At 36.0% G+C, this 24,776-nt stretch overlaps 1 protein-coding gene across 1 annotated transcript in view; it reads left to right on the forward strand.

Moving 5' to 3' along the window:
- USH2A (usherin) overlaps positions 1-24,776 on the forward strand; it is a 1,482,371-nt gene that overhangs the window by 78,789 nt on the left and 1,378,806 nt on the right. Inside the window, exon 3 of the mRNA XM_007952540.1 lies at positions 11,606-11,738. Within this exon, the coding sequence (XP_007950731.1) occupies positions 11,606-11,738 (133 nt within the window). The remainder of the gene's footprint in view (positions 1-11,605; positions 11,739-24,776) is intronic.

A 24,776-nucleotide genomic window follows, 5' to 3' on the forward strand; every position in this document is an offset into this window, starting at 1 on the left:
TGTATGTACATACAAATACTACTTCTGTCTACTGAGAAGTATTGCTTTTCTCTACTGAGAGGGAGGGCCTGGGAGCAGTAATACCCAAATGTCATGAGTATACTTAGCACTAAATCTTTAAAGTAAAAGGAGCCAAGGTTCCTTGGAGAAGTGGCAAATTCCAGGGCTGGAGCAGGGAATATATAAAATAAGCCTGAGACATATTTTGTCATGAAGCAAGGAAATAATCAAAGAACTATAAGGATATGTCAAAATGACATAGAGTCCAGCTTTATGGACCTTTCATTCTTCAAACATAGAAAAATTTGAGTATCAAGGTACATAAGGATAATAATGGATTATATCTCACTGAATAAAATAGGCATTCATGAGTAAATAAATAAATAAATGCATACATTAAAAGTTTAATAAGGAACAGGATATTTGTACAATCTCACAGTATCTGTTTACAAAGCACTTATTAATTGCAGAGGGAAAAATTCTATTTTTACTGGTGAGAAGCCCAGCAGTTACCAATTTAATCCAAATCATTTAACTTAACATCATCAATAATCTGACAAATGGAAATTATGTAACATGTGATAAGATGCAGTAGGAAGATCATAGCATCATTCAATCTAATTCTGAAGAAAAGTTTGATAAACCCAAATTGAGAAGCAATGTGCAAAATGACTAGTCTGTGGTCTTCAACAGTGTCAAGGCCATGAAAGCCAAAGAAACATTAAAGAACTGTTCCAGATCAGAGGAGACCTAAAAGTCATAATAACTAACTGCAACATGTGATTCTGGAATGCATTTGTTTCCTATAAGGGACATTATTGGGAAAATCGGCCCAATGTGAATGGCACCTGAGGATTAGATAGTAGTTGAGCATCAATGTTAACTTCCTAATTTTCATTGTTATATTGTGAAAAACGTTCAAAAATGGTTGCAGCAGTCCATCTACAGGGAACTACCAGAAATTCAGTCTGGATTCAGAAGAGGACCTGGAACGAGGGATATCTTTGATGATGTCATACAGATCTTGGTTGAAAGCAGAGAATACCAGAAAGATAGTTCCCTGTTTTTTATTGACTACACAGAGACGTTTGAGTGTGTGGATCATAAGAAATTATGGATAACATTGCAAATAATTGGAATTATAGAACATTTATATGAAACCCATACAGAGAACAGGAGACAGTGTTTAGGACAGAATAAGGGAATATAGCATGGCTTAAAAATCAGGAAAGGTGTACATCAGGGTGGTATACTTTCACCATTGTTATTTATCTGTATATTGAGCAAATAATCTGAAAAGCTGAAGTATATGAAGAAGAATATGACATCAGGATTGAAGAAAGACTCGTGAACAACCTGTGATATGTAGATGACACAACCTTGCTCACTGAAATCTAAGAGGACTTGAAGCACTTATGTTTCAACATAAAGAAAACAACAATCCTCATAACTAAACCAATAAGCAACATGGTGATAAATGGAGAAAAGATTGAAGTTGTCAAGGATTTCATTTTGCTTGGATCCACAATCAACACCCATGGAAATAGCAGTCAAGAAATCAAACGTTATGTTCTACTGGGCAAATCTGCTATAAAAAAACCTGTTTAAATGTTAAAAAACAAAGATGTCACTTTGAGGACTAAGGTGCACCTGACCCAAGCCATGATATTTTCAATTACTTCATATACATGCAAAAGCTACACAAAGAACAAGAAGGACTGAAGAAGAATTGATCCTTTGAATTATGGTATTGGGAAAGAATCTGGAATACACTGTGGACTGCCTGAAGAATGAACACACCTATCTTGAAAAAAAGTATAGCCAGAATGCTCCTTGGAAGTGAAGATAAAAAGATTTCACCTCATGTACTTTGGACACATATAGGAGGGACCAGTCCCTGGAGAAGGACATTATACCCGCTAAAGTAGAAAGTCAAGAAAAAAGGAGGAATACCCTTAAGGAGATGGATTGACACAGTGGTCGCAACAATGGGCTGAAACATAGCAGTGATTGTGAGGATGGAGCAGAACCAGCAGTGTTTTGTTCAGTGGTACATATGGTCACTATGAGTCAGAACCAACTTGATAGCACCTAACAACAACATTGTGGTTATTTAGGAGAATAATTCATTTCTTGTGGCAAATACACATTAAAATAATTTAAAATAATGGGACTTTATGTCAACATTTTACAGAACTCTGGTAGTACAATGGTTAAGGCATTTGACAGCTAACCAAAAGGTCAATAGTTCAAACCCACCAGCTGTTCCATAGAAGAAAGATGGGGCAATCTGCTTCTGCAAAGATTTTCAGCCTTGGAAAGCCAATGGGGGTCACCTTGAGTTGGAATTGAGTCACTGGCAGTGAGTTTTGGTTTTGGTTATGTGAACAACTTAATCTCATACAATTCTGAAAAAAAAATTCTTTGTAGTGTTCTTGCAACTATTCTGTCTGATGTATATATTTATAGTAATAAAAACAAATCTGACTAATTGAAATAAGTTACCGAAAGAGCAGAAAAAGAGAAACTTGACAAAGCAACTACAGACATTTCATTCAAGGAATACCTCTGTAGTGAGAAGGAGAGGAATGGGAAAGTGTTTGAAGGAGCAGATGTTAGGAAGATTCTTCTGTTTCTCTCCTCATCCCTAAGCAATTTATACATATTTATTTTATTATGTTTATCACCTTGCCTTGAGATTACTTTTAAATGCCTATTTTCATTACAGATTGCAAATTTCTTGAAGGAAAGCCTGTTTTTATTCATTTTGACATCCTTTATGTAGCGTAACACTTAGCATATCATACATGCTCGTTAAACATTCAAATAATGGGATCTTTTTGCAAATAACTTGTTGGCTTTTAGTGAAGGGTATGATAAACTATTTTCTTTACAAACATGGAAGATCAAATAAGAAGTTGACTTACTTTTAAACAGAGGGAAATATAGTTATAACAAATGAAAGACCTCTTCTTGAGTATTGGGATATAAAATACTAAAGGTTTTTAAAGCTAATTCTAATTATCTTTTGGAAATTATCTGCTTTCTACAGATGAAATAGAAAAAAGCAACAAGGATTATTGAGATAATTAAGAGTGTAGACTACTGTGATTATTTGTGCACCAAAAGCATTCTTAGATGTGGACTTTTGCATAATATGTTCCTAGCCAGTTTCTACAGAAAAGGACTGGCTCTGTCCTTGTTCCCTAAGAAATCAACAGTAAATCGGACCATTGGCAGATTTCTCATCCCATATATGTGTAAATTAATAGCTTTCTTTGAAGTAAAGAGAGAAAGAGAGTAATTTAATAGTCTGAGAAGAAGTAGCCAGGAGAGTTTCATACCCAGTCAAGACAGGACAAAGAAAACTATTTGCATTCCGATGTTAAGTTTTTAGAGATTGATTAAATTGGAGGCTTGTCAGTGGGAGGCTGCAGGATGTGGAGAGCGTTAATAGATATCAAGGGGAGAACAGCAAATCCAAAGGATTATACCTAGGGTGAAAATGTAATGCACTTAGGCTTTTACTGTAGATCACTTCAAGGGCCTGGCTTGTCTGAGTTACCCAGAGAGGAAAAACAAAAGTGTAGGTGCAAGAGGGGTGGAGTGGTAGGGGCTAGTGTCAAATAGAATATATGAGCTCATGGCAAATGCAAATTAAAAACAAACAAATAAATGATAAGAAAAATCTTTTTGGAGCATATCTTCATATGAAGTCATTTTTCCATAGCACATAGCATCTTTTATATAGAAAAAGAAAATGGAAATTGAAGCAATTACACAGCAAATCAAACTAGTTGAGGGTACCCGTACCTATTCCAAATTGTTCTGTGTAGTCCACGTTATTAGCTTCTGCCAAAGAAATCTTGCCTGAATAATTGCTCAACTCTTTACTTCATTGTATTTGCATTACTATAGCTTAATAGATAGATAATGTTTAATAGACTAGAGTCTTTATTTGTAATCACATAAGAACCCATGTTAGTAAACACGACCATTGCAAAGTACACAAAGAATCCCAGTATGACACATTTAATCTGTTAAAAGATGGTGCCTTTTCTTTATTGCTTAGACTTGTGGTATAGTGTAGATTGTGTTGCTCATTTTATTTCTGGGATATCAATTAATCAATCTATTAGTATTTATTGAGCTTGTTCCCAGCACTAGAGCATGCTCATCCAATTTGCCAATGACATGAATCTTGGAGGTATGGTAAATACGTTGGATGACAGACATAGGATCCAAAAAGATTTTGACAGCCTGGAGCAATGGGCTGAATCTAACAAGATGAACTATAACATGGATAAATACAAATTCTTGCCCTTGAGTCCTCAAAACTAACTGCATGTGTTCAGGATGGGGGAGATGTGATTTAGCCATTATGTAGGTTTAAAAAAAGACTTAATATTTTAGTGAAGAGTCAGCTCAACATAATTTATCAGTTTTAGCTGCACGATGTCATTGCCAAAAATCTAGTGTGCAACTTTGGGTTGTACTAAGGTGACATTCCTATTCCAACTTGACAGTTCAGACCACATTCTGAGATGCTAGTATTTTTGGAGCCACATTTTAAGAAAAGAGACTTAAAACTATGTCATATATAGATCATTACAAAAACTAACCACATTTATACTGAAGAAGATTTAGTGGAATGACAGCTTTCTTTTCATTTGTGTAAACTCTTATACAGAAGAAGGTTTGGATATATGCTCTGTGATCTCAAGACTCAGAGCAGGGGCCTATAGAATGGAAGTCATAAAGAAATATCTTTGAGCTCAGGTACTTATAATAGTAAAAGCTGTTTAAAGATGAAAAATTTCACAGTTCTGCAGGGGCAGTATTCTGTATTCTGGGAGCTCTGGTAGCATAGTGGCTAAGACACTTGCCTGCTAACCAGACGGCTGGCGGTTCAAACCCACCAGCCACTCCTCGGAAGGAAGGTTGAGCAATCCTACTTCCGTAGTGATAACTGCCTCGGAAACCCAAGGAGGGGTCGCTATGAGTCGGGTTTGACTTGACAGCACATAACAACAACAACAACAACATTCAAGTATTCAAGGTCTTCGTCTGTAACACAGGGATAACAAAACTGCATAGACACAGTCCAAGTGTTCAGCACAATGCTGAACATAAGCTAAGTGAGTATAATATGCAGGGGCTGTTACCCTTCATGTGGTAGGAGGTGTTCACACAAAGCCTGAATCATCACTGGATACAATAAAATAAGAGACTTAGTGGATAGGTTTGATGAATTAGATGGCCAATAACCAAACCAAACTAAATTCACTGCCGTCGAGTCAATTTTCACTCATAGCGACCCCCTCCTTGGGTTTCCGAAGCAGTATGACTATGGAAGTAGATTGCCCAATCTTCCTTCCGAGGAGTGGCTGGTAGGTTTGAACCTCCAGCCTTCTGGTTAGGAGTCCAGTGCCTTAGGCACTATGCTGTCAGAGCTCCTTAGATGGCCAATAATAAGGGTATATCTAAATGCTAATGGATGTAACTAGCTAATTAAAACTGAGTGGATAAAATAGTTTCTAGAGCTAGTCTATCTTCTATGTTACTCATTTTTTTAAATTCACTTTCATTATGTTTAAAATGAAATACCAAATCCTGCCTTGAGATGTGGTAAGAATAAAAAGAATAAATGAGCATAAAATTTCAGAACAATGCTTGATAAGCCAATTTCTCAATAAATGCAAATTACTGCTATAATGCTGAAGTAGTTGGAAATGGATTTATGATATAGATGCTTGGAAAAATGCTAAAGATCAAGATAAATGAAAGCCAGTAGCAAGATTGTTACCATTTCAAAAATAGCTTGAACAAAATATGGAGATGTGATTGAGGATTCTATCATCACTATACAATGAGGAGAGCTCACCAGTGAGACTGGAGGTTGGTTGTTGATGACTGCTTAGAAATAAAATTGGATAGGGTGATTGAGGAAACTTCAGAGCACATTAGGTTTGGTATGGTAAGCTGTAGGGGGATATTCTACATGTTCTCAGGCTCAGATAGGTGTATTACAACATACATGTGATATGAATCTTCAGAATGAATTGTCTTACTTATGCTTATAATATATTGATAGAATAGTGGAATCTTTTATGAAAATCCTCTTTAATCTAAAATCCAAGACTTTTCTCTTCCATAATGTGTTGCCTTCAGATTCACATCACAATGATTTTCATTTTTGCTTGAGTTCCTTAGCATCTAAAATGATGTTCTTTATATTTGTATTGTTTACCACCATTTTTTGAGGTTGAATTTGAGTTTAAGAAATATCTATAAGTCAGTTAAATTTGTTAAAACATGTTATTAAAAATAGTTTAAAAATGCCTTTGCTTAAAATTGAGGTCCATTTTTACCTGAAACTGCTGTTTATGTGAGATTCTAAACTGATTATGGGAGGGAGATTCTCATAGAGAATATACAAAGATATGTCATGTAACACACATAATAATGGATATACATAGAGCTCTGTGGTGCAGTGGGTAATGCATTTGGCTGCTAACCAAAAGGTCATTGTTTGAAGCCACCAGCCACTTCAGGGAAGAAAGATGAGGCAGTCTACTTCCATAAAAAATTACAACCTTGGGAGCCCTATAGGGGTGGCTGTGAGTTGGAATCGGTAAGTTTGATTTTGGAGGTATATATATATATATATATATATATGACTTTGCAGGGAAACGTCTTGCAAAAGATATCACTTCATTAACTGTGTTATGATCCAGTACTTAAGTTAATAACACTTATTATCATTTATTGTCATCCTAACACTATCTAAGGTACTCTAGTGGCACTGTGGTTAAAGCACTGGCCTGCTAACCAAAAGGTTGGCAGTTCGAACCCACTAGTTACTCTGTGGGGGAAAGATGAGACAATCTGCTTCTTTAAAGATTTATAGCTTGGAAACTCTATGGGGCAGTTCTACTTTGTCCTAGAGAGTTACTATGAGTCAGAATCCACTCAATGGCAGTAGATTTTTTCTGCTTGTTTTTTTACACTGTCTAGTGTATTTGGGAGCTCTGGTGGCATAGTGCCTAAGGCATTTGACTGCTAACCAAAAGGTTGGTGGTTCAAACTCACCAGCTGCTCCTTGGAAGGAAGGTTGGGCAATCTACTTCCTTAGAGATACTGCCTTGGAAACCCAAGGAGGGGTCACTATGAGCCAGAATCGACTCGATAACAGTGAGTTTGGTTTGGTTTTTATCCAGTGTATTAAAATTATTCCATAGTTTTCATACATACAAGCTCCTTGAGAGAAAGTATCATGACTTTCTTCTTTTGGTGTCACTGTGGGTACTAGGCTGATGCTTAAATTAAAATAAACTTAAACTGGAAGGATGTAGGTAATGGCAAAACCATTTCTCTAGGGAAGAAGTCAGCACAGTTACTCTTATTTGTATCCTATCCTGAATCAGTAGTTTATTTTGGTTGTTGGTAGCCAACAGGAGCAAGATAACAAAAAAGATTTGGCATTTCAGTGGAACAAGTGATTGTAAGAAATCACTACACTCTGTCAAAGTGGACTTGATTATATTTTCTCCTTGGAAGTTGCTCAGAAATTGTGTTACAATCTGGTCTTTTGAATTATACTCCCCACTTATCACCCAGGGGAGACCCTGGGGTGTACAAATAGTTACCGTAATCTGCTGCTAACAGAAAGGTTGAAGGTTCAAATCCACCTAGAAACAATTCAGAAGAAAAGCTTTAAATCTACATCTGAAAAATCATCCATTGAAAACTCTATGGAACACACATCGAGTCATCTTGAGTTGGAATCTACTCAATGGTAATTATTTTTTAAATCAAGCATGGGAGGATGTCAGGAATTCTTTTTATTTTTTAATCTAATACACTCTATCACTACAAAAGGACCAGTACAACTTATCTCTCTCTCTCTCTTTCTCTCTCTCTCTCACACACGCACACAAAATAACTCACTGCCATCGAGTCATTTCCTATTCAGAGTTACCCCTCCTTGTGTTTCTGAGGTGATATCTTCATGGAAGTAGATTGCCCAGTCTTCCTTCTGAGGAGTGGCTGGTGGGTTTGAACCGCCAGCCTTCTGGTTAGCAGTCCAATACGTTAGGCACTATGCCACTGTTGTTGTTGTTGTTGTTGTTTGCCATCGAGTCGGCCCCGACTCATAGCGACCCCTCCTTGGGTTTCCGAGGCAGTATCACTACGGAAGTAGGAATGCCCAACCTTCCTTCCGAGGAGTGGCTGGTGGGTTTGAACCGCCAGCCTTCTGGTGAGCAGTCAAGTGCCTTAGCCACTATGCTACCAGAGCTCCTACTATGCCACTAGAGCTCCCCAATTAAACAATAATAATAACAAAAGGTTAGAATGAAATATGAAAGTCTTGAGGATGACCCTCTCCCCCTTATTTTCTTTCCAACATCTTTTTGATGAAGGGATTTCAAGACTTTTCTACAACTGCTACTGGTTTTGTCATTTCATTCATTCCAGCTACACCAATGAACATGTTGCAGCACCTCTAATTCTCAGGGGCAGAGGATGAGTTGGTGGGAAGTTTACTTTACCAGGAGGCTTTCTTTTCACAAATTCCATTGTATATTTTCCTATCCCCCTAAATAACTGGCAAGGGTATCATCAGAATGAGCTATTGCAGAAAGCCACCTGAGTCTTTACAATTTCAGTGTGATGGGGCCCCAGATCAGAATTGTAAAATAGTTTAGAGAATCTTGGAATATAAAACATGGTATAGGAAACCGAAGAAGATTTATTCTTATTTATACAAAGGTTGTTGGTAGGGGAGGGGACAATGGAATAGAGTGACTTAGGATCATCATTAATCATTTTTTAAGTACCAACAAAGTGAAAACATCCTTCTGGAATTCACAAGTGACACAGAATCCTTCTACTAAGTAAATAGGTGATGAGTTGATAAAAAAATAAAAGGTCTTGAACTCTTGACTACAGATATAATACAGTGAATACAGAAAATCAAAAACATGCTTTCTATCTGACTCAAAATAAAGGTGCACTTAAACTTGTAAAAGACAACATTTTTATTTGAATGATATGACAAAATTGTCACAGGAGTGTTACCTGCTATAAAGAAAGCCTAAGAATTATTACCTTTATTAGACCAGTGACACTGAGCTTTAGCCATACATTTCTAACTTCTGTCCCTCTACAGAGACAATTTTCTTTTCTTAAATAAACTGTCATGCTAGTGTTAATATATTGTTGGTTCTCTCATGCTCTGAGAATACTGCTGATATAAAACATGTATATGTTAGATTGGTAATAGTATCTTTAGTGTAGCTGACTAGAACAAATGTGTTTCCCTCATGGCTGTGCTAATGTGATAAAGGAAAATTGGCTGTTCATCAGCTTTTGGCTGGGTAAAGACAGTAGAGATGGAACCACATTCTTTTTTATGCATTAATACCACCGAGAACTTTTCACTAGTTATATTTCATGTGCCTGCATGTTGCGCAAAGATGTTGTAAAACATGAGATAATGCTACAAATAACAAAGTAGAAAAGCCTGTATCTTTTATAATGATAACAGTCAAACACCAAATGACAGTAACAGGCTGTAAAAAATGGGATGCAAAAAAAAAAAAAAAAAATGCAGCCCTACTATTGAGCCAAGAGGTATATATATCCAGGCCCATGAGGAGTTGGTGTGTGATTTTGTGTTTGTTAAAGCTTTGTTTTAAAATTAAATAAAATGTAGCCTTGGGCTGGTAGACTTAAGAAAGAACATAGTTAAAATGAAAGCAGGTTGATTATAATGGAGAAAAGCCACATGGATAACTTTTTGAAGAATTAATGAGTCGGGGCTGACTCCACAGCACATAACAACAACAACAACAAGAAGTAATTATAATGTTAACTTCCAGACTTTTTTTTTTTTAAATTTTTGGGAGGGCAGAGAAGGGGGAGAGGGCTTATTGAAAGGTGTTCTTAAGACAATCATTTGCATAATGACTTAAAGGTATTTGAAAATATATATTTATCTTCACCAATTACTGAAAGGATTTTTAAGTAGAAAAAGCATTTTAAATGCTATGATTTGATTTTTTTCCATTAAAATGTTTAGCATTAAACCTTTCAATTATAAGACATTACTTTACTCTTTCTCTACAAAGTCTTTTGTTTGCCATTTCAGCACCTTTACTAATTAGAATGCCAATCATCCTTTTACATTTCCTTTAAAAGCACTTGAGCAGAGGGACTATTTGTAGAGACTAAAGGTGATGTCCAAACAGCTATCAGTTTATTCAGAAATATATGCCATCTTGGAAGAATTTGTATATATATCTTGAGTGAAGTACTTTACACATATTGACCGAATTATATTTGCTATTTAGAGATCACATCCTACAAACAAAAATTCGGTAACTTTTTATGGTGCAATTCATGGGTCTTCAAAATAAGACCCACAGGTCAGATTTGGTTGGCTGCCTGTTTTTAAAATAATGTTTTACTGGAACACAAGCATGCCCATTTCTTTAAGTATTATCTAGGGGTGTTTTAGGAGCTCTGGTAGCGTAGTGCCTAAGGCACTTGACTGCTAACCAGAAGGCTGGTGGTTCAAACCCACCAGCCACTCCTTGGAAGGAAGACTGGGCAATCTACTTCCGTAGTGATACCACCTCGGAAACCCGAGGAGGGTTCGCTATAAATCAGGTCTGACTCGGTGGCATGTAACAACAACAACAACAACATGGGTGTTTTTGCAGTGTAAGAGCAGAACTGAGTAGTTGTAACAGAGATCATTTGGCCTGCAAAGTTAAACTGTTTTGCCCCTAAAGAAAAGATATTTATTCTCTGGGCATTTACAGAAAAAGTTTGATAACTCCTGGTGTAGATAGCTGTCAGATTGCTCAATTGATTATCCTATAAGAGACTTGGCAAATTTCTTAGTTATTCTACATAAAACTTTCATTCTATAAATCAGTTTCAGGTGAGTATAGCTGAAGATTTACTAACTGGATACCAACACCTCATAAAGTAAATATTATAAATATCTTGTACTAGAAACTTAAATTGAGTTATAACCATGTGTAATACATACATTTTTGATACATCTGCCGTTAGGTATTTCTTCCCATTGTATGTATTTCTCAATCTGGCTATAACAAATTTAATGAGATTTAGAAATGGTATAACCTAAAACACTTATGAATTCGTAGCAATGTAAGCTGTTAAGTGTATGGGACAAACAATTGTATATACCTGTGAATACCCTGGTAGATACCATCTGTCTTAGCTGCTTAGTGCTGCTATAACAGAAATACCATGAGCAGATGGATTTAAAGAACAAAATTTACTTTCTCACCATTTGGGAGGCTAAAAGCCCAAATTCAAGGCACTGGCTCTAGTGGAAGGCCCTGTTTCTATTGTCTCTTGGGGAAAATTTCTTCAGTTTCTGTAGATCTGGTATTCCATGATTAGAAAAACACAGATATATCATTGATCCATTAAAATAAAGTACATCGTTCCACTTTCCCCAATGAAGAAAGTGGAGAAGTAGGAGATTAATTCGAAAAAGATAGCTCAGACATGGTATAAAATGAGTTTGTGCACTTAAAATGATAATGATGATTATTTCTTATAGGTGGATCAGACAAAAGTCAGTTTCTTCATCAATGGTTTGGAAGAAGATAATACAGCTTTTGATGCAAGAACTCTGAATGGTGCAATTACCAATTTTGCTTCTGGTACTCTGCGAATAGGACAGAGTTTAAATGGTGAGATTCTTACCTCATTATATTATTTTCTTTACCCAATTACATGGTTTCCTAAAAATACTATCAAACAATATTTTAAAATATCCAGGAAAACATTAAAATAAAAACTTCTTTATCACAAGCAATTTTTAAAGCAAGAACAATATGTAATGGACTGTATTCTCTCTTATTTGGATTTTAATGTAGAGGCTATTAATCAACGGCACATTACAACAAACAACAGCAAATGTACTAGATAGAAACTAAGAAATAATGTTCAAACATGTACTAAACTGAATCTATGGTGTTAATATTTTCCCAACGTAACGGGGCATATTATGTCAGAAGATAATCACTATACCCCCAAAAGAACCAAACTTGAGCTGGAATTTTCTTGAAAACAGGGCTTTGGACCCGTTCATTCTGCTTTGAACCCGTGCTGAGAATTTGCATTTCCACCCCAGATGTACTGAATAAGAATCTACATTTTAACAAGATCCCCAGGTGATTCTTCTGATCATAAGAGTCACAGCGACCCTGTAGGACAGAGTGGTATGCCCCACAGGGTTTCCAAGGGTGTAAATCTTTACTGAAGCAGATTGCCACTGAGCACTTAACAACTACACCACCAGTGCTCCTTTTTTGAAAAATATAGTGCTATTACTGATAATTGATAATCATTTTCCTAATATAAATCCATAGAAGTTGATTAGCTGGGTTGAAGTATATAGATATTTTATATTTTAATACATATTAGAAAGATTATCCTAATGCATAGTAACAGATTAACTCCAGGAAGGTTGTGAAAATTTATAGCCTTATAAAAAATATAGGCCAGTACTTGTTTACTTAAACACTCACTAACCTTACAAATTACCTACCAGCCACTCCTCAGAAGGAAGATGGGGCAATCTACTTCCGTAGTATACTGTCTCAGAAACCCACGGAGGGGTCGCTATGAGTCAGGTCTGACTTGACGGCACATAACAACAACAACAACCTTACAAATTATCTATTTTTTTTCCACCCTTGCCTCTTTGCTAAGTGAAAATATTGTAGGATGCTCTCAGAATTGTGTGGCTGTTAGTGAGTATGTAAAGTTGGGATGCACTAGAGAAACAGCCAGTAAAATAGACATACATATAGATAAACTGTTGTGTCAAGTTGATTCCCACTCACTCATGGTGAGTCCATGTTGTTACAGAAGGGAGTTCCATAGAGTTTTCTTGGCTGTAATCTTTATGGAGGCAGATTGCCAGGGCTTTCTTCTGTGGAGATACTGGGTGGGTTTCCATCCTAACTTTTGTAATGGAGTGCAAACTGTTTCTGCCACCCAGGGGGATATATGTTTATATATCAAGAAAGAGAGTGATTGATTGATTTTGAGAAATAGATTCATGCGATTATGGGGGTTGGCAAGTCCAAAATCCCTATTTTGGGTGACAGACTAGAAATTCCAACTATCTTGTTTTTTCTTTCCCAAATCAGTAGGTCAGATGATAAACGACGGACACAAATTCTGGCAGGATATGTATTTATAGTATGGAGGCTCACCTACATTATGGAGAGTAATTTATCTGCTTTACTTAAGGCCAACAGATTTAAATGCTAATCACATGTAAATATCTCACAGCAATATCTACACTAGCATTTGACAAAAAATACTGGTACTATAGTCTATCCAAGTTGACACATAAAATTAAGCATCTCAAAGAGCTTTTCACGTCTCCATCATTTGCATTTCATGTGTGAATTCCCTATTCATTTTGTGTGTTAGTATTCATACTCTATTTCTTCTTATTTATTTATAAAAGCTCATTGATATTAAGAATATTAATAATTTTAATCACATATGTTGCACATATTTTCTCAAGTTTTTTGATGGCCTGTTAACTTGTGTTATTGAAATTTAAAATATTATTAAAAGTTTCTAAATCATGGCAAAACATGAACAAAACATAGTTTATAAATATTAAGAGTACAGCTTGAAGAATTTTTATATATGTAAACACTTGTGTAACTATCAAGGAGCTCTGGTGGCCTGGATAAGATTGTTAACAAGAAAGTTAGCAGTTCAAACCCACTAGCTGCTTTGTGGGAGGAAGATGAGACAATCTACTTCTGTAAGATTCATAGCCTTGGAAACCCAATTGAGTTTGCTATGAGTCAGAATGGACTCGATGGTAGTGAGGTTTTTTTTTTTTTTATGTGTAGCAATCATCCTCAGAAGGAAGGTTGGGCAATCTACTTCCATAGTGATACCGCCTCTGAAACCCAAGGAGGGGTCACTATGAGTCGGGGGTGACTCGATGGCACATAGCAACAACAACAACATCATCCAGAGTAGGAGCTCTGATAGCATAGTGCCTAAGGCACTTGACTGCTAACCAGAAGGCTGAGGGTTCAAACCCACCAGCCGCTCCTTGGAAGGAAGGTTGTGCACTCTATTTCTGTAGTGATACCGCCTCAGAAATCCAAGGAGGGGTCGCTATGAGTCGGGGCCTACTCAATGGCACATAACAACAACATCATCCAGAGTAGGAGCTCTGGTAGCATAGTGCCTAAGGCACTTGACTGCTAACCAGAAGCCTGGGGGTTCAAACCCACCAGCCACTCCTCAGAGGGAAGGTTGGGTAATCATAGTGATACTGCCTCGGAAACTCAAGGAGGGGTTGCTATGAGTCAGGGCCAACTCTACGGCATATAACAACAACATCACCCAGAAAAAGCTATAGGACATTCCCAACACCTCAATGACTCTTTCTTAGTGAACACCCACTGTTCTGGTTACCTGGTGCAGCTCTAACAGGAATATACCACAAGTGAAATGGCCTTAACAAACAGGAATTTATACTTACAATTTGAAGGCTTTAAGTCCAAGTTCAAAATGCCAAGCTCTAGGGGCTGAGTGAAAGCCCCTTAACCTTTGGGTCCAGCTCTGCCTCCTGCTCCTGGCCCACTGGAACAAGAGGCATTTCTTCACTCAGGTAGCTGCTAGCTGCTGAGGCTGAGAAGCCCCAACGTTGACAAGTAAAAAGGCACAGTCCTGATGTTACCAAACCACACGGCAGGGCTTTAACTTAAGTCCATTGTAAGTCCTTAGGTCGGCAGAGCATTGCAGGCTGCTGAGCAATGACATGGCTACATGCAGGGTCTAAGCGTGCCATAGGCTAGAGACCATTCTCAAAACTTCTCCTTATATACAGGAGGCAGACCACATACCCAAAGGCAGCTACTCAGCTGCTCATAGTAGATTCCATCATGGAGTTGATTACCAGTCTCATCATGGGGAATACTACATCCAGTTGCCTAGCCACTCAACCAGGCCTAGCCAAGTTGGCACACAAACATAACCACCACACCCACTCTAAAGATAAACATTGTTCCGATCTCTGTTGCCATGGACTAGTATTGACTTTTTGTGAATGCTTATGCAAATGAAATCATACAGTCGGGACTCTTTTGTGTTTGGATTCTATGGCTTGAAGCTATGCCTGTGAGATTTATCCATGTTGTGAGTAGTTATATCTTTAGTTATAGGAAGTGTTCCAATCAGCAATATTTGAAAATTCATGTTATTCTACATTCTTAACAACACTTAGTATTTCTATTTGTTATTGTTGCTGTTGTTAGTTGCCATTCTTGTAGCTGTGTGATGCATTTCTCTGATGATTAATAATATTAAAAAGCTTTTCATATGCTTATTGGTCATCTAAATATATAATTGACTTAGAAACTTTTTTTTAACAAGATCATTTCTTCACTACTCTGTGGTGACAACTTTTCGTAAGTTACCTATATATATGTATGTGAAAATGAGTCTGTTATTGGACTCTGTTTTGTTCCAGTGGTGTGTTTGTCTATATTTGGTTCAATAGATATATTTTAATAACTGTAGCTTTATAAAAGTCTTCATATCTGGCAGTCTAGGTTCTCCAATTTTTTGAAAAAATTATTTTGTCTATTGTATGAATTTTAAAACAGTTTTTTACTTTTCACAAATATTCTGCTGAGATATAAATCATTAAGTCAATTTTGGTTGCATTCACATCTAAACGATATTGGAGTTTTCCAATCCATGAATATAATAACATATCCTTTTATTTTTTAGATCATCCTCAATTTCTGCCAATAGTGTTCTTTTACTATAAAGAGGTCTCACTCATATTTGTTACATTTATAATGATATCTTTGTTGATAAGTTTTTTTTGTTTTAGCTCATAACTTCTTTTTAATTTTTTTAAATGCATTTATTGAAATATAATTTATGTACAGTGAAATACACAAAACTAAAGTGACATGTGTCAATGCATTTTTTTGCAGTGTCCCCTCCCCTCCCACCCCAATGGCCAACAAAGAAAGTTCCCTTCCATATATAAACCTTTCCATGACTTTTTACAGTAATGAACTCATACTATATTTGTCCATCTTGTGATTGACTTCTTTCACTTAGCATAATGTCCTCCAAGTTCATCCATGTTATGTGGTACTTTGCAGACTCTACATTATTATTTAGGGCTGCATAGTATTCCATTGTGTGTATATACCACAGTTTGGTTATCCATTCTTCTGTTGATGGGCACGTAGGTTGTTTCCATCTTTTTCCTATTGTAAATAGTGCTGTGATGAACATGGGTGTTCATATATCTGTTCTTGTCCTGGCTCTCATTTCTTTCAGATATATACCTAGTAATGGGATTACTGGGTCACATGATGTTTCTAATTCCAGCTTTTTAAGGAATCGTCATACTGTGTTCCACAGAGGTTGAATCATTTTACAGTCCCACCAGCAGTGTATGAGAGTCCCAATCTCTCTACATCCTCACCAGCATCCACCATTTTCTGTCTTGTTGAACTTTGCCATTAGTGCTGGGGTGAGATGATATCTCGTTGTGTTGAGTTGAATTTCTCTCATGGATAATGATCATAAGCATTTCTTCATGTATTTGCTGGCCGCCTGAATATCCTCTTTGATGAAGTGTCCATTCATGTCTTCTGTCCATTTTTTAATTGGATTATTAATCTTTTTGTTGTTGAGGTGTTGGAATTTTCTATAAATTTTAGAGATAAATCCATTGTTAGATATATAATTATCAACAACTATGAATTTGCTGCTGTCATTTTGTTATGTGCTTTTTATAATGTTGATTTCTTTGTTCCATATAATTTTCCATGCTGAGCTCATTTTGTTTATGAATCGAGTTATCACTTCCTTCGTTGCTATTGTTTTAGTGTTTGCTAAATATTTGTACTGGTCCTCTTTTTTATTTTGATGTGAAGTTTTATCATTTTTCTTTGAGGTTACCCTGTGATTTGCAATTTCTTCCCAAGTTTAGAACAGTCTGTTCTGTCTTGTAGTTGTCTTGACTTCCCTACCATTTAGAAGTTCTGTTACTACACAGTTTTCTTTTTTTTCCCCTCTTTTTGGTTTATAGTTGTCTTAATTGTCAATTGATGACTCTGGTTCCCTGTTTACAATCTTGTTGGGTTACTTTTTTTGGATACTTCTATAACTGGTTTGGTTTCTGGGTTATGTCATCATGTGTGTTAATGGTCAGTTGTTGTTTGCTATTGTTGATTTTCTGTCCAAAGGACCCACTTTAGCATCTCTTGTAAGGTTGGTCTGGTTTAACAAATTCTCTTAATTTCTGTTTATCTAGAAATGCCCTAATTTCACCATCCTATTTGAGGGACCATTTTGCTGGGTATGTAATTCATTGCTGGAAATTTTTCTCTTTCAGAGTTTTATATATATACCATCCCATTGTCTTCTTACCTGCATGACTTCTGCCGAGAAATCCGAGCTTAGTTTTATTTATTGCCCTTTGTAGGTAACTTTTTGTTTTTCCCATGCTGCTTTTAGGATTCTTTCTTTGTCTTTGGTTTTGGTGCATTTAATGAAGATATGTCTTGGTGATTTTCTTTTAGGGTCTATTCTATTTAGGGTTCATCCAATTTCTTGAATGGATATATTCTCATCTTTCATCACACCAGGAAAATTCTCTTCCAACAAATCTTCAACAATTTTTCCTGTGGTTTTGACTCTTTTTGTTCTGGAATTCTGATAACATGTAGGTTATTCCTTTTGATGGTATCCCACATGACCCTTAGGCTTTCTTCATTTTGTTTTGATCTTTTTTCTGATTGTTCCCTTTCCAAAGAAATATTGAGGTATTTGCCTTCTATCTCACTAATTCTGTCTTCCATTGATTAGATTCTACTCCTTTACCCATTCAATGTCATCTCATTCTGAAAATTTAGTATTTATCTTCTCGATTTCTGTCTGTAGATTTTGTATTATTTCTAATTTTTCATTTATTTTGTCATTTTGTTCTTATATTGTCTTTTGAAATTGTTCTAGGGTTTTCTGTGTGTTTTCCTCAATTTTGTCAGTGTTTTCCTTGAGCTGTTTCTCAATTTGTTGAAGATACCTAAATATAATTCTTTTGAATTCCTTATCAGGGAGTTCCAATGCTGCTGCTTTCTCAGGGATGTGTTTTGGGTCTGTATCACCCCTAGCTTCTCATTTATGTTTCTTCTTTGTGTGGACGGTGATACTATGTTGTCTCTGAGGCATTGTGACATTTTTGTGTTTATATTTAATTGGTGATTGTATGTTGGAGTGACTTCCCTGTGATTTTCATTTTCTTTGTTTTGTTTGGATGGTATCTACATAAGCAGGGTACTGTGATGTGCTCCTCTGTTTGGTTGTTGGCAGCACGTATACACTCACCTCCTGTCTCCTTTCCCATTGTCTGCCGTCCATATGTCCCTGCTGCTATCCTTGGCAAACAGAGTCTAGTCTTAGGTCACTGTAATCTGAATTAGAATGCTGTCACTTTAAAATCCAAAATAGCTGTTGTTTGTAAACATTCAAAATGGGTGCACCCTTGGTCACTTTAAATATTCAAAATGGCTGCTGCTTGTAAACTTTCAAAATGTCTATGCCCTCAGTCACTTTAAATATCAAAAATGGCCAGCACTTGTAAACAATCAAATGGCTGTGCCCTCTGTACAGTGGAAAGTCCACAGGTCAGGTTGTCTCCCTCCTTGCTGTTTCCCTTCCTAGTCATAGGCCACTAGCACAGTCGTCCCTGCAGCCCTGGGTGACCAGGGCTGATCTTTAGGTCAATTTTCAGGTCCCAACACCACTTGGAAATATTCAGTCTGTCAGTCCTGTCAAAGTAGCTAACAGTCCACTGCTCCAACCATCTCCATCTTCACTGTTTTTGTTCAGGTTTTTCCACTAGTTGGTGCCTAATCCACTTCTATATAGTTCCTTTCAAAGCTCAGGGCTCCAGGATGACCTTCTGTATCTCTGTCAATTGGTTTTTCTTTTCTTTGTTAAAGAGGGTCTGTGGAGCTTGTCTGCCTATTCTGCCATCTTACCGAAGTGTTGACAATTTTTTAATGCAGTGTTCTTGCATATTACATATTTAATATGCAATATATCAAATAGTTAGATACTCCTGTCATTTGTTAACAATAACAGTTTTATTATCTCCTTACGTTTTTGTTCTAGTTATCTCTTACTTTGGGTTTAAGTTACCCATTACTGTTTCTCAAACCATTCTCTAAAACTTAGTGGTTTAAGGGAATAATATTTATTATACACACAAATCTGCATTAAAGGCAGGATCAGCAGAGCTTGGTTGACTCATCTCTGCTTAGGGCCATTGGAATTTGCTTAAAGGCCATGGGCTGGAATCATCTGAATGCTCATATGCCTGCACTTCAGCTGGGAAAACTCAACAGAAAGCTTGGATAGATGGGCCCTTGAACATCTGGACTTTCTTCAGCCTTCTTTTCTTCTATTTCTGTGTAATCTCTCTTGGTCTCTCCAGTGTGGTGGTTTCAGAGCAGCCAGATTACTTACAGATCAGTTCATGGCTCTCCAGGTGAGTGTCCTGAAAGAGAGCCCATGGAAACTGTTACTACCATTCCTTAATCTCATCTGTGATATCACACAATATCACTTATACCACATTCTATTGTTAGAAATGTGTCACTATGATGATCCATATTCAAGGAGAAGGGAATTAGGTGAAAGGAGTAACAAAGATTTAATGACATGTAAAAGCACCCAAATCCTTATACCCTTTATTTCACTTAATAGTTTTGGGATGGGAGCAGCTCTTATCACTGGCAAAAATCTCTAGAACAAAGTTAATTATGAAAGGTGAGAGTGGACCACCTCATCTTGGTCCCATAATCAGGGTGAAAGTGTCAATTACTTACTGTTAAATATGATGTTTGTTCCAGGTAGTTTTCAAGAAACTTTTTCAGATGAGTAAGTTCCTTTCTATTCCTACTTTGTTGAATATTTTTGTCATGATCAGATATTTAATTTTGTTTAGATATTTTATTTCTGTTTTTTGAGATTATCATATGGTTTTTCTCATTTTTCTGTTAGAATCATGAGTTACTTTGATTTATTTTCTGAATGTTAAACCTACTCTGAATTTCCAGAATAAATGTTGTGTGGTCATAGAGAGATTATTCTACAGTACAATGTCCTTGTTCAAGTTTGCTATCAAAATAATTAAGGTTATATAAGACAGGTTGGAAAATGTTTTCTCTTTTTCTATTCTCTGACAAAGTTTGTATAAAATTAACATTATTTCCTTATTAAATAATGGAAATAATTCATCTATAAAGCCATCTTGCATACTTTTTTAAATAATGACTTCAATAATTTTTGGAAGGTGCTCTGGTAGTGCACTGGTTAAGCCCTTGGCTGCTAACAGAAAAATCAGTAGTTCAAACCCACCAGAGGGATATGACAGTCTGCTTTCTTAAAGATTACAGACTTGGAAACCATATGGAGAGGCTTTACTCTGTTCTGTAGGGTTGCTATGAATTGGAATTGACTAGACAGCATTGGAGTTTTTAGGTTTAATCATTTTTAATGATATAGAATAAGGGCAACACACTACAGCCTAATGGCCAAATCTGGCCTGTGACTTTTGACCTGATTTTTATAAATAAAGTTTTATTGGAATCCAGCTGTGATTGTTTATTTATGTGTTGTATATGGCTGTTTTTATGCTACAACACCTGAGTTGAGTAGTTGAAACGGAGACTCTAAAGCCTAAGAATACCAAAATACATGCTGTTGGGTCCTTTACAGAAACCATTTGCAAGTCCTTGATTTATATATGGTCTATTTTAGTAAATCTTGCATGTGTATTTAAAAATCATGTATGTTCTACAGTTGTTTAGCACAATGTTCTATAAATATCAATTAGGAAAATTTGATTGAAGATGTCTTAAATAATCTATATACTCACAAATTTGTTTCTAATTGTCTCCCAAATACTTCAACTATAATGTAGAATTTATCAAGTATTCCTTCAGTTTATCAGTCTTGCTTCATAGGTTTTGCAGCTATATTATTAGATACATACATATTCAGGATTCTTATGTCCTTTTGATGAATTGACACTTATCAATGTGAAATGCCACTCCTGATATCTAGTAATACTATTTTGAAATTTACTTTGTCTAATCTGGTAGAGTAGTGCCTAAGGCAGTTGACTGCTAACCAGAAGGCTGGTGGTTCAAATCCACCAGCCACTCCTCAGAAGAAAGGTTGTACAATCTACTTCCATAGTGATACTGCCTGGGAAATCCAAGGAGGGGTCGCTATGAGTTGGATCCAACTCAACGGCACATAACAACAACAATCTTAATGTAGACTAATATAAACTTTCTCACACTCACTGTTTGCATATTTTTGCCTCCTTTTATGTTCAACTTACTTATTTCTTTATATTGGAAGTTTCTAAGCAGCATATAGCTGGCTTCCTTTTTTTTAAATCTAACAATCTCTAACTTTTTGTTAGAGCTCTTGACTTTATTAGAAATACTGCATCATGGAGATGGTACATACTTTGCACTTTTATACTTATTAATACAGAGTCTTGGTACTACAGTAGTTAAGTGCTTGGCTCCTAACCCAAAGATCAGTGGTTTGAACCCACAGGCACTCTGTAGGAGACAGAGGTGGCAATATGCTTCTGTGAAGATTCCAAACCAAACTAAACCTACTGCCATTAAGTCTGTTTGACTCATAGTGACCCTCATTGCATTTCCAAGGCTGTAAATCTTTATGGAAATAGATTGAATCATCATCCTCCCACGGAGCAACTAGTAGGTTTGAATTGCTGACTGGTTAGCAGCCAAATGTCTTATCCACTACACTACCACTACCACACCTTTTTGTAAAGATTACAGCCTTGGAAATCCTTGGGGACAGTTTTACTCTGTAACATAGGCTTGCTAGGAGTTGCAATCAACCCGACAACAATGGGTTTTATAGGGACTGTATGAAATAATGTGTAGCTGGAACACAGGAAGGTTGGGCAATCCTACTTCTGTAGTGATACTGCCTCGGAAACCCAAGGAGGGGTCGCTATGAGTCGGGGCCGACTCGATGGCAAACAACAACAACAACAGAACACATTACTTGTCACATAGAAAATGTCCAGTAAGTGGCAGCTATAATTAACCTCTTTGAACATAATTTTTTTATTACCATTATATAAGAGGAATAAGACTGTCTTTTCATAGGATTATTGTAGGGATCAAAAGAGGACATGTGTACAAAATGCTATATTACTTTAATTTGTGTATACTCTTAGATCAAATTAAAATGATGTGAAGAAGCAATATTTTAAAGAATCTATACATTTAGAAACTTGGTTTGTGTAATTAGTATATTGAAGAATTTTATAAAGTACTCTGCATGCAGAATTTTTAAATAACACATTAAATCTTGTGAGTCTTATTTCAATATTTAATCCCCATTAGTACTTCTAAAAGTGTTTTATTTCACCTAATGTTGCTCAAGTATTCAATAGTGCCATAAATTTGTCTACTATGCACTGTGGGGTTGAAATGACTTTCTTCTATTATGTTTCAATATATTAAATGTTGAATTAATGATTTAAAAGGACTGAAGGTGTTATTTGTTTTCAAATCAAGTAAAATAAATTTGATTCTTGATTAGAAAACACATATTTGAAAAAAAAGATTTATTTCAAAATTTTTTTTCGTTTTTATTATAATTTTCTTCTTTAAGTTCTGTGCATCTGAGAGCTAGAGAAGGAAAAGGGTATTTTAAAATAATTTTTATCTTTATTCTATCAATTTATAGGTACAGTTGTACTTACTGTATCTTTTCTCTAATTAGAAATGGCATGTAGACTGGCTCATTACTTCTGCCTAATGAGCCAGGCTCCATGCCACCTCTCTAATCAGAAAAGAGATAGGTACAGAATGTTCCTGTGGACTTATTATAAATCATTTTCTCTCTCTCGCTCTTTTTTTTAATAAAAAATTAAGTCACTGTCCTCCATACTTTTGTCTATATCCAAGATGGTTTCATACAGATGAAGTAATTGTGCAAGAGATTACTGTGAGTTGAATTAAAGGTGCATTCATGCAATGCCAGGGCTGCTGCCTCTGCTTTGGAACAGGCACTAACTCAAACACTGACGTATCAAATGAAAGCTTACGGCAGTTCAAGATGTCTTTTTTCTTTCTTTGTATGGTTCATCTTAACTTAACTCCCTGTCTTTGCACCCAGGAAGCAACAGCATGAGTATTGGCTACAACAAAGCTTTATCCTTGGGTTTCATCACTAACTCAAATAACACTCTAGTAAAATATTTTGTCAATAATAACTTTCTGTTCCTGAAAGTATTGCCTTTGCTGCCCCTAGGAAATTAACCAATGGACCAAATGAATACCTTTTACTGTAACTTCATGTATGTTTATCAGTGAGGTAATCTGATTTGTTTAGGCTGATTTTTAAATAGAAACACCTTGTGCTGTTTTTAATTGCATTCATATCAATCGATAAGTATAAATTCCTTTTAGAACATTATTTTCCAGATGTAGGTTTATTTCAATGCTCTAAATTGGGCATATACCCTAAGGGAGTTGTGGTAGCAAATACGTGGGAATGAGGTGTCACTAATGTCATTATGGTAATATACTACAATTGTTGTTGTTGTTGTTATTTGCCGTCGAGTCGGCCCCGACTCATAGCGACCCCTCCTTGGGTTTCTGAGGCAGTATCACTACGGAAGTAGAATTGCCCAACCTTCCTTCCCAGGAGTGGCTGGTGGGCTTGAACCGCCAGCCTTCTGGTTAGCAGTCAAGTGCCTTAGCCACTATGCTACCAGAGATTTATAAGTGATTTCAGAAATAGCACCAATACAAAAAGTCTTGAATCACATGGTTCTTTATTTTTAATCTGAAATTTGCAGTGCTATTGTATACAGCACTGCAAATTTCAGATTAAAAATAAAGAACCATGTGATTCAAGACTTTTTTATTGGTGCTATTTCTGAAATCACTTATAAACAGAGTTCTAGTTTCCTATTAAAGCTAGAGATTTCTGCATTATGCATTCAAACATACATACCACTTTCTTAAGAAGGTCATTGGTTATTGATGAATCAATAAACATTGATCAAATATCTATGGAAACAAATATACAGGGAAGAAAGGGATCATTATTTAATACTCTAGAAGGATATATGACAAAATGTTATTCAGAATGTTAATAGTATAAATCTCTATGAGTGGGATGTAAGTAACTTTGACTTTCAAATTTGTTTTTGGTATTATGTGCAGAGTCTTCAATAACCTACATTATTTTACAAAAAGAACTAAAAATATATTAATTTTAATTTTATAATGTTGAAACAACCCTACATTCCTAGAATAAATCCCATTTGGTCATGATATATGACTCTTTTACTATGCTGTTGCATTCTGTTCGCTAGTATTTTGTTGAGGATTTTTATATCTATATTCATAAAAGAATAGTTTTCTTCTCTATTAATGTCTTTGTCTGGTTTTGGTATTTTGGTTATGTTTGCTTGATAGAATCAATTACGGAATATTCCTTCCTTTTCTATCTTTTGGCAGGGTTTACACAGTATTAGTGTCAATTTTCTGAATGTTTGGTAGAATTCCCCAGCAGAAGCCTTCTTGTCCAGGACTTTTTTTTTATTGGAAGGTTTTTGATTACTGATTTGATCTCTT

This window comes from Orycteropus afer, unplaced genomic scaffold, assembly GCF_000298275.1.
Source record: "Orycteropus afer afer isolate SDZICR_OR568_19922 unplaced genomic scaffold, OryAfe1.0 scaffold00013, whole genome shotgun sequence".
Classification (NCBI taxonomy): domain Eukaryota; kingdom Metazoa; phylum Chordata; class Mammalia; order Tubulidentata; family Orycteropodidae; genus Orycteropus; species Orycteropus afer.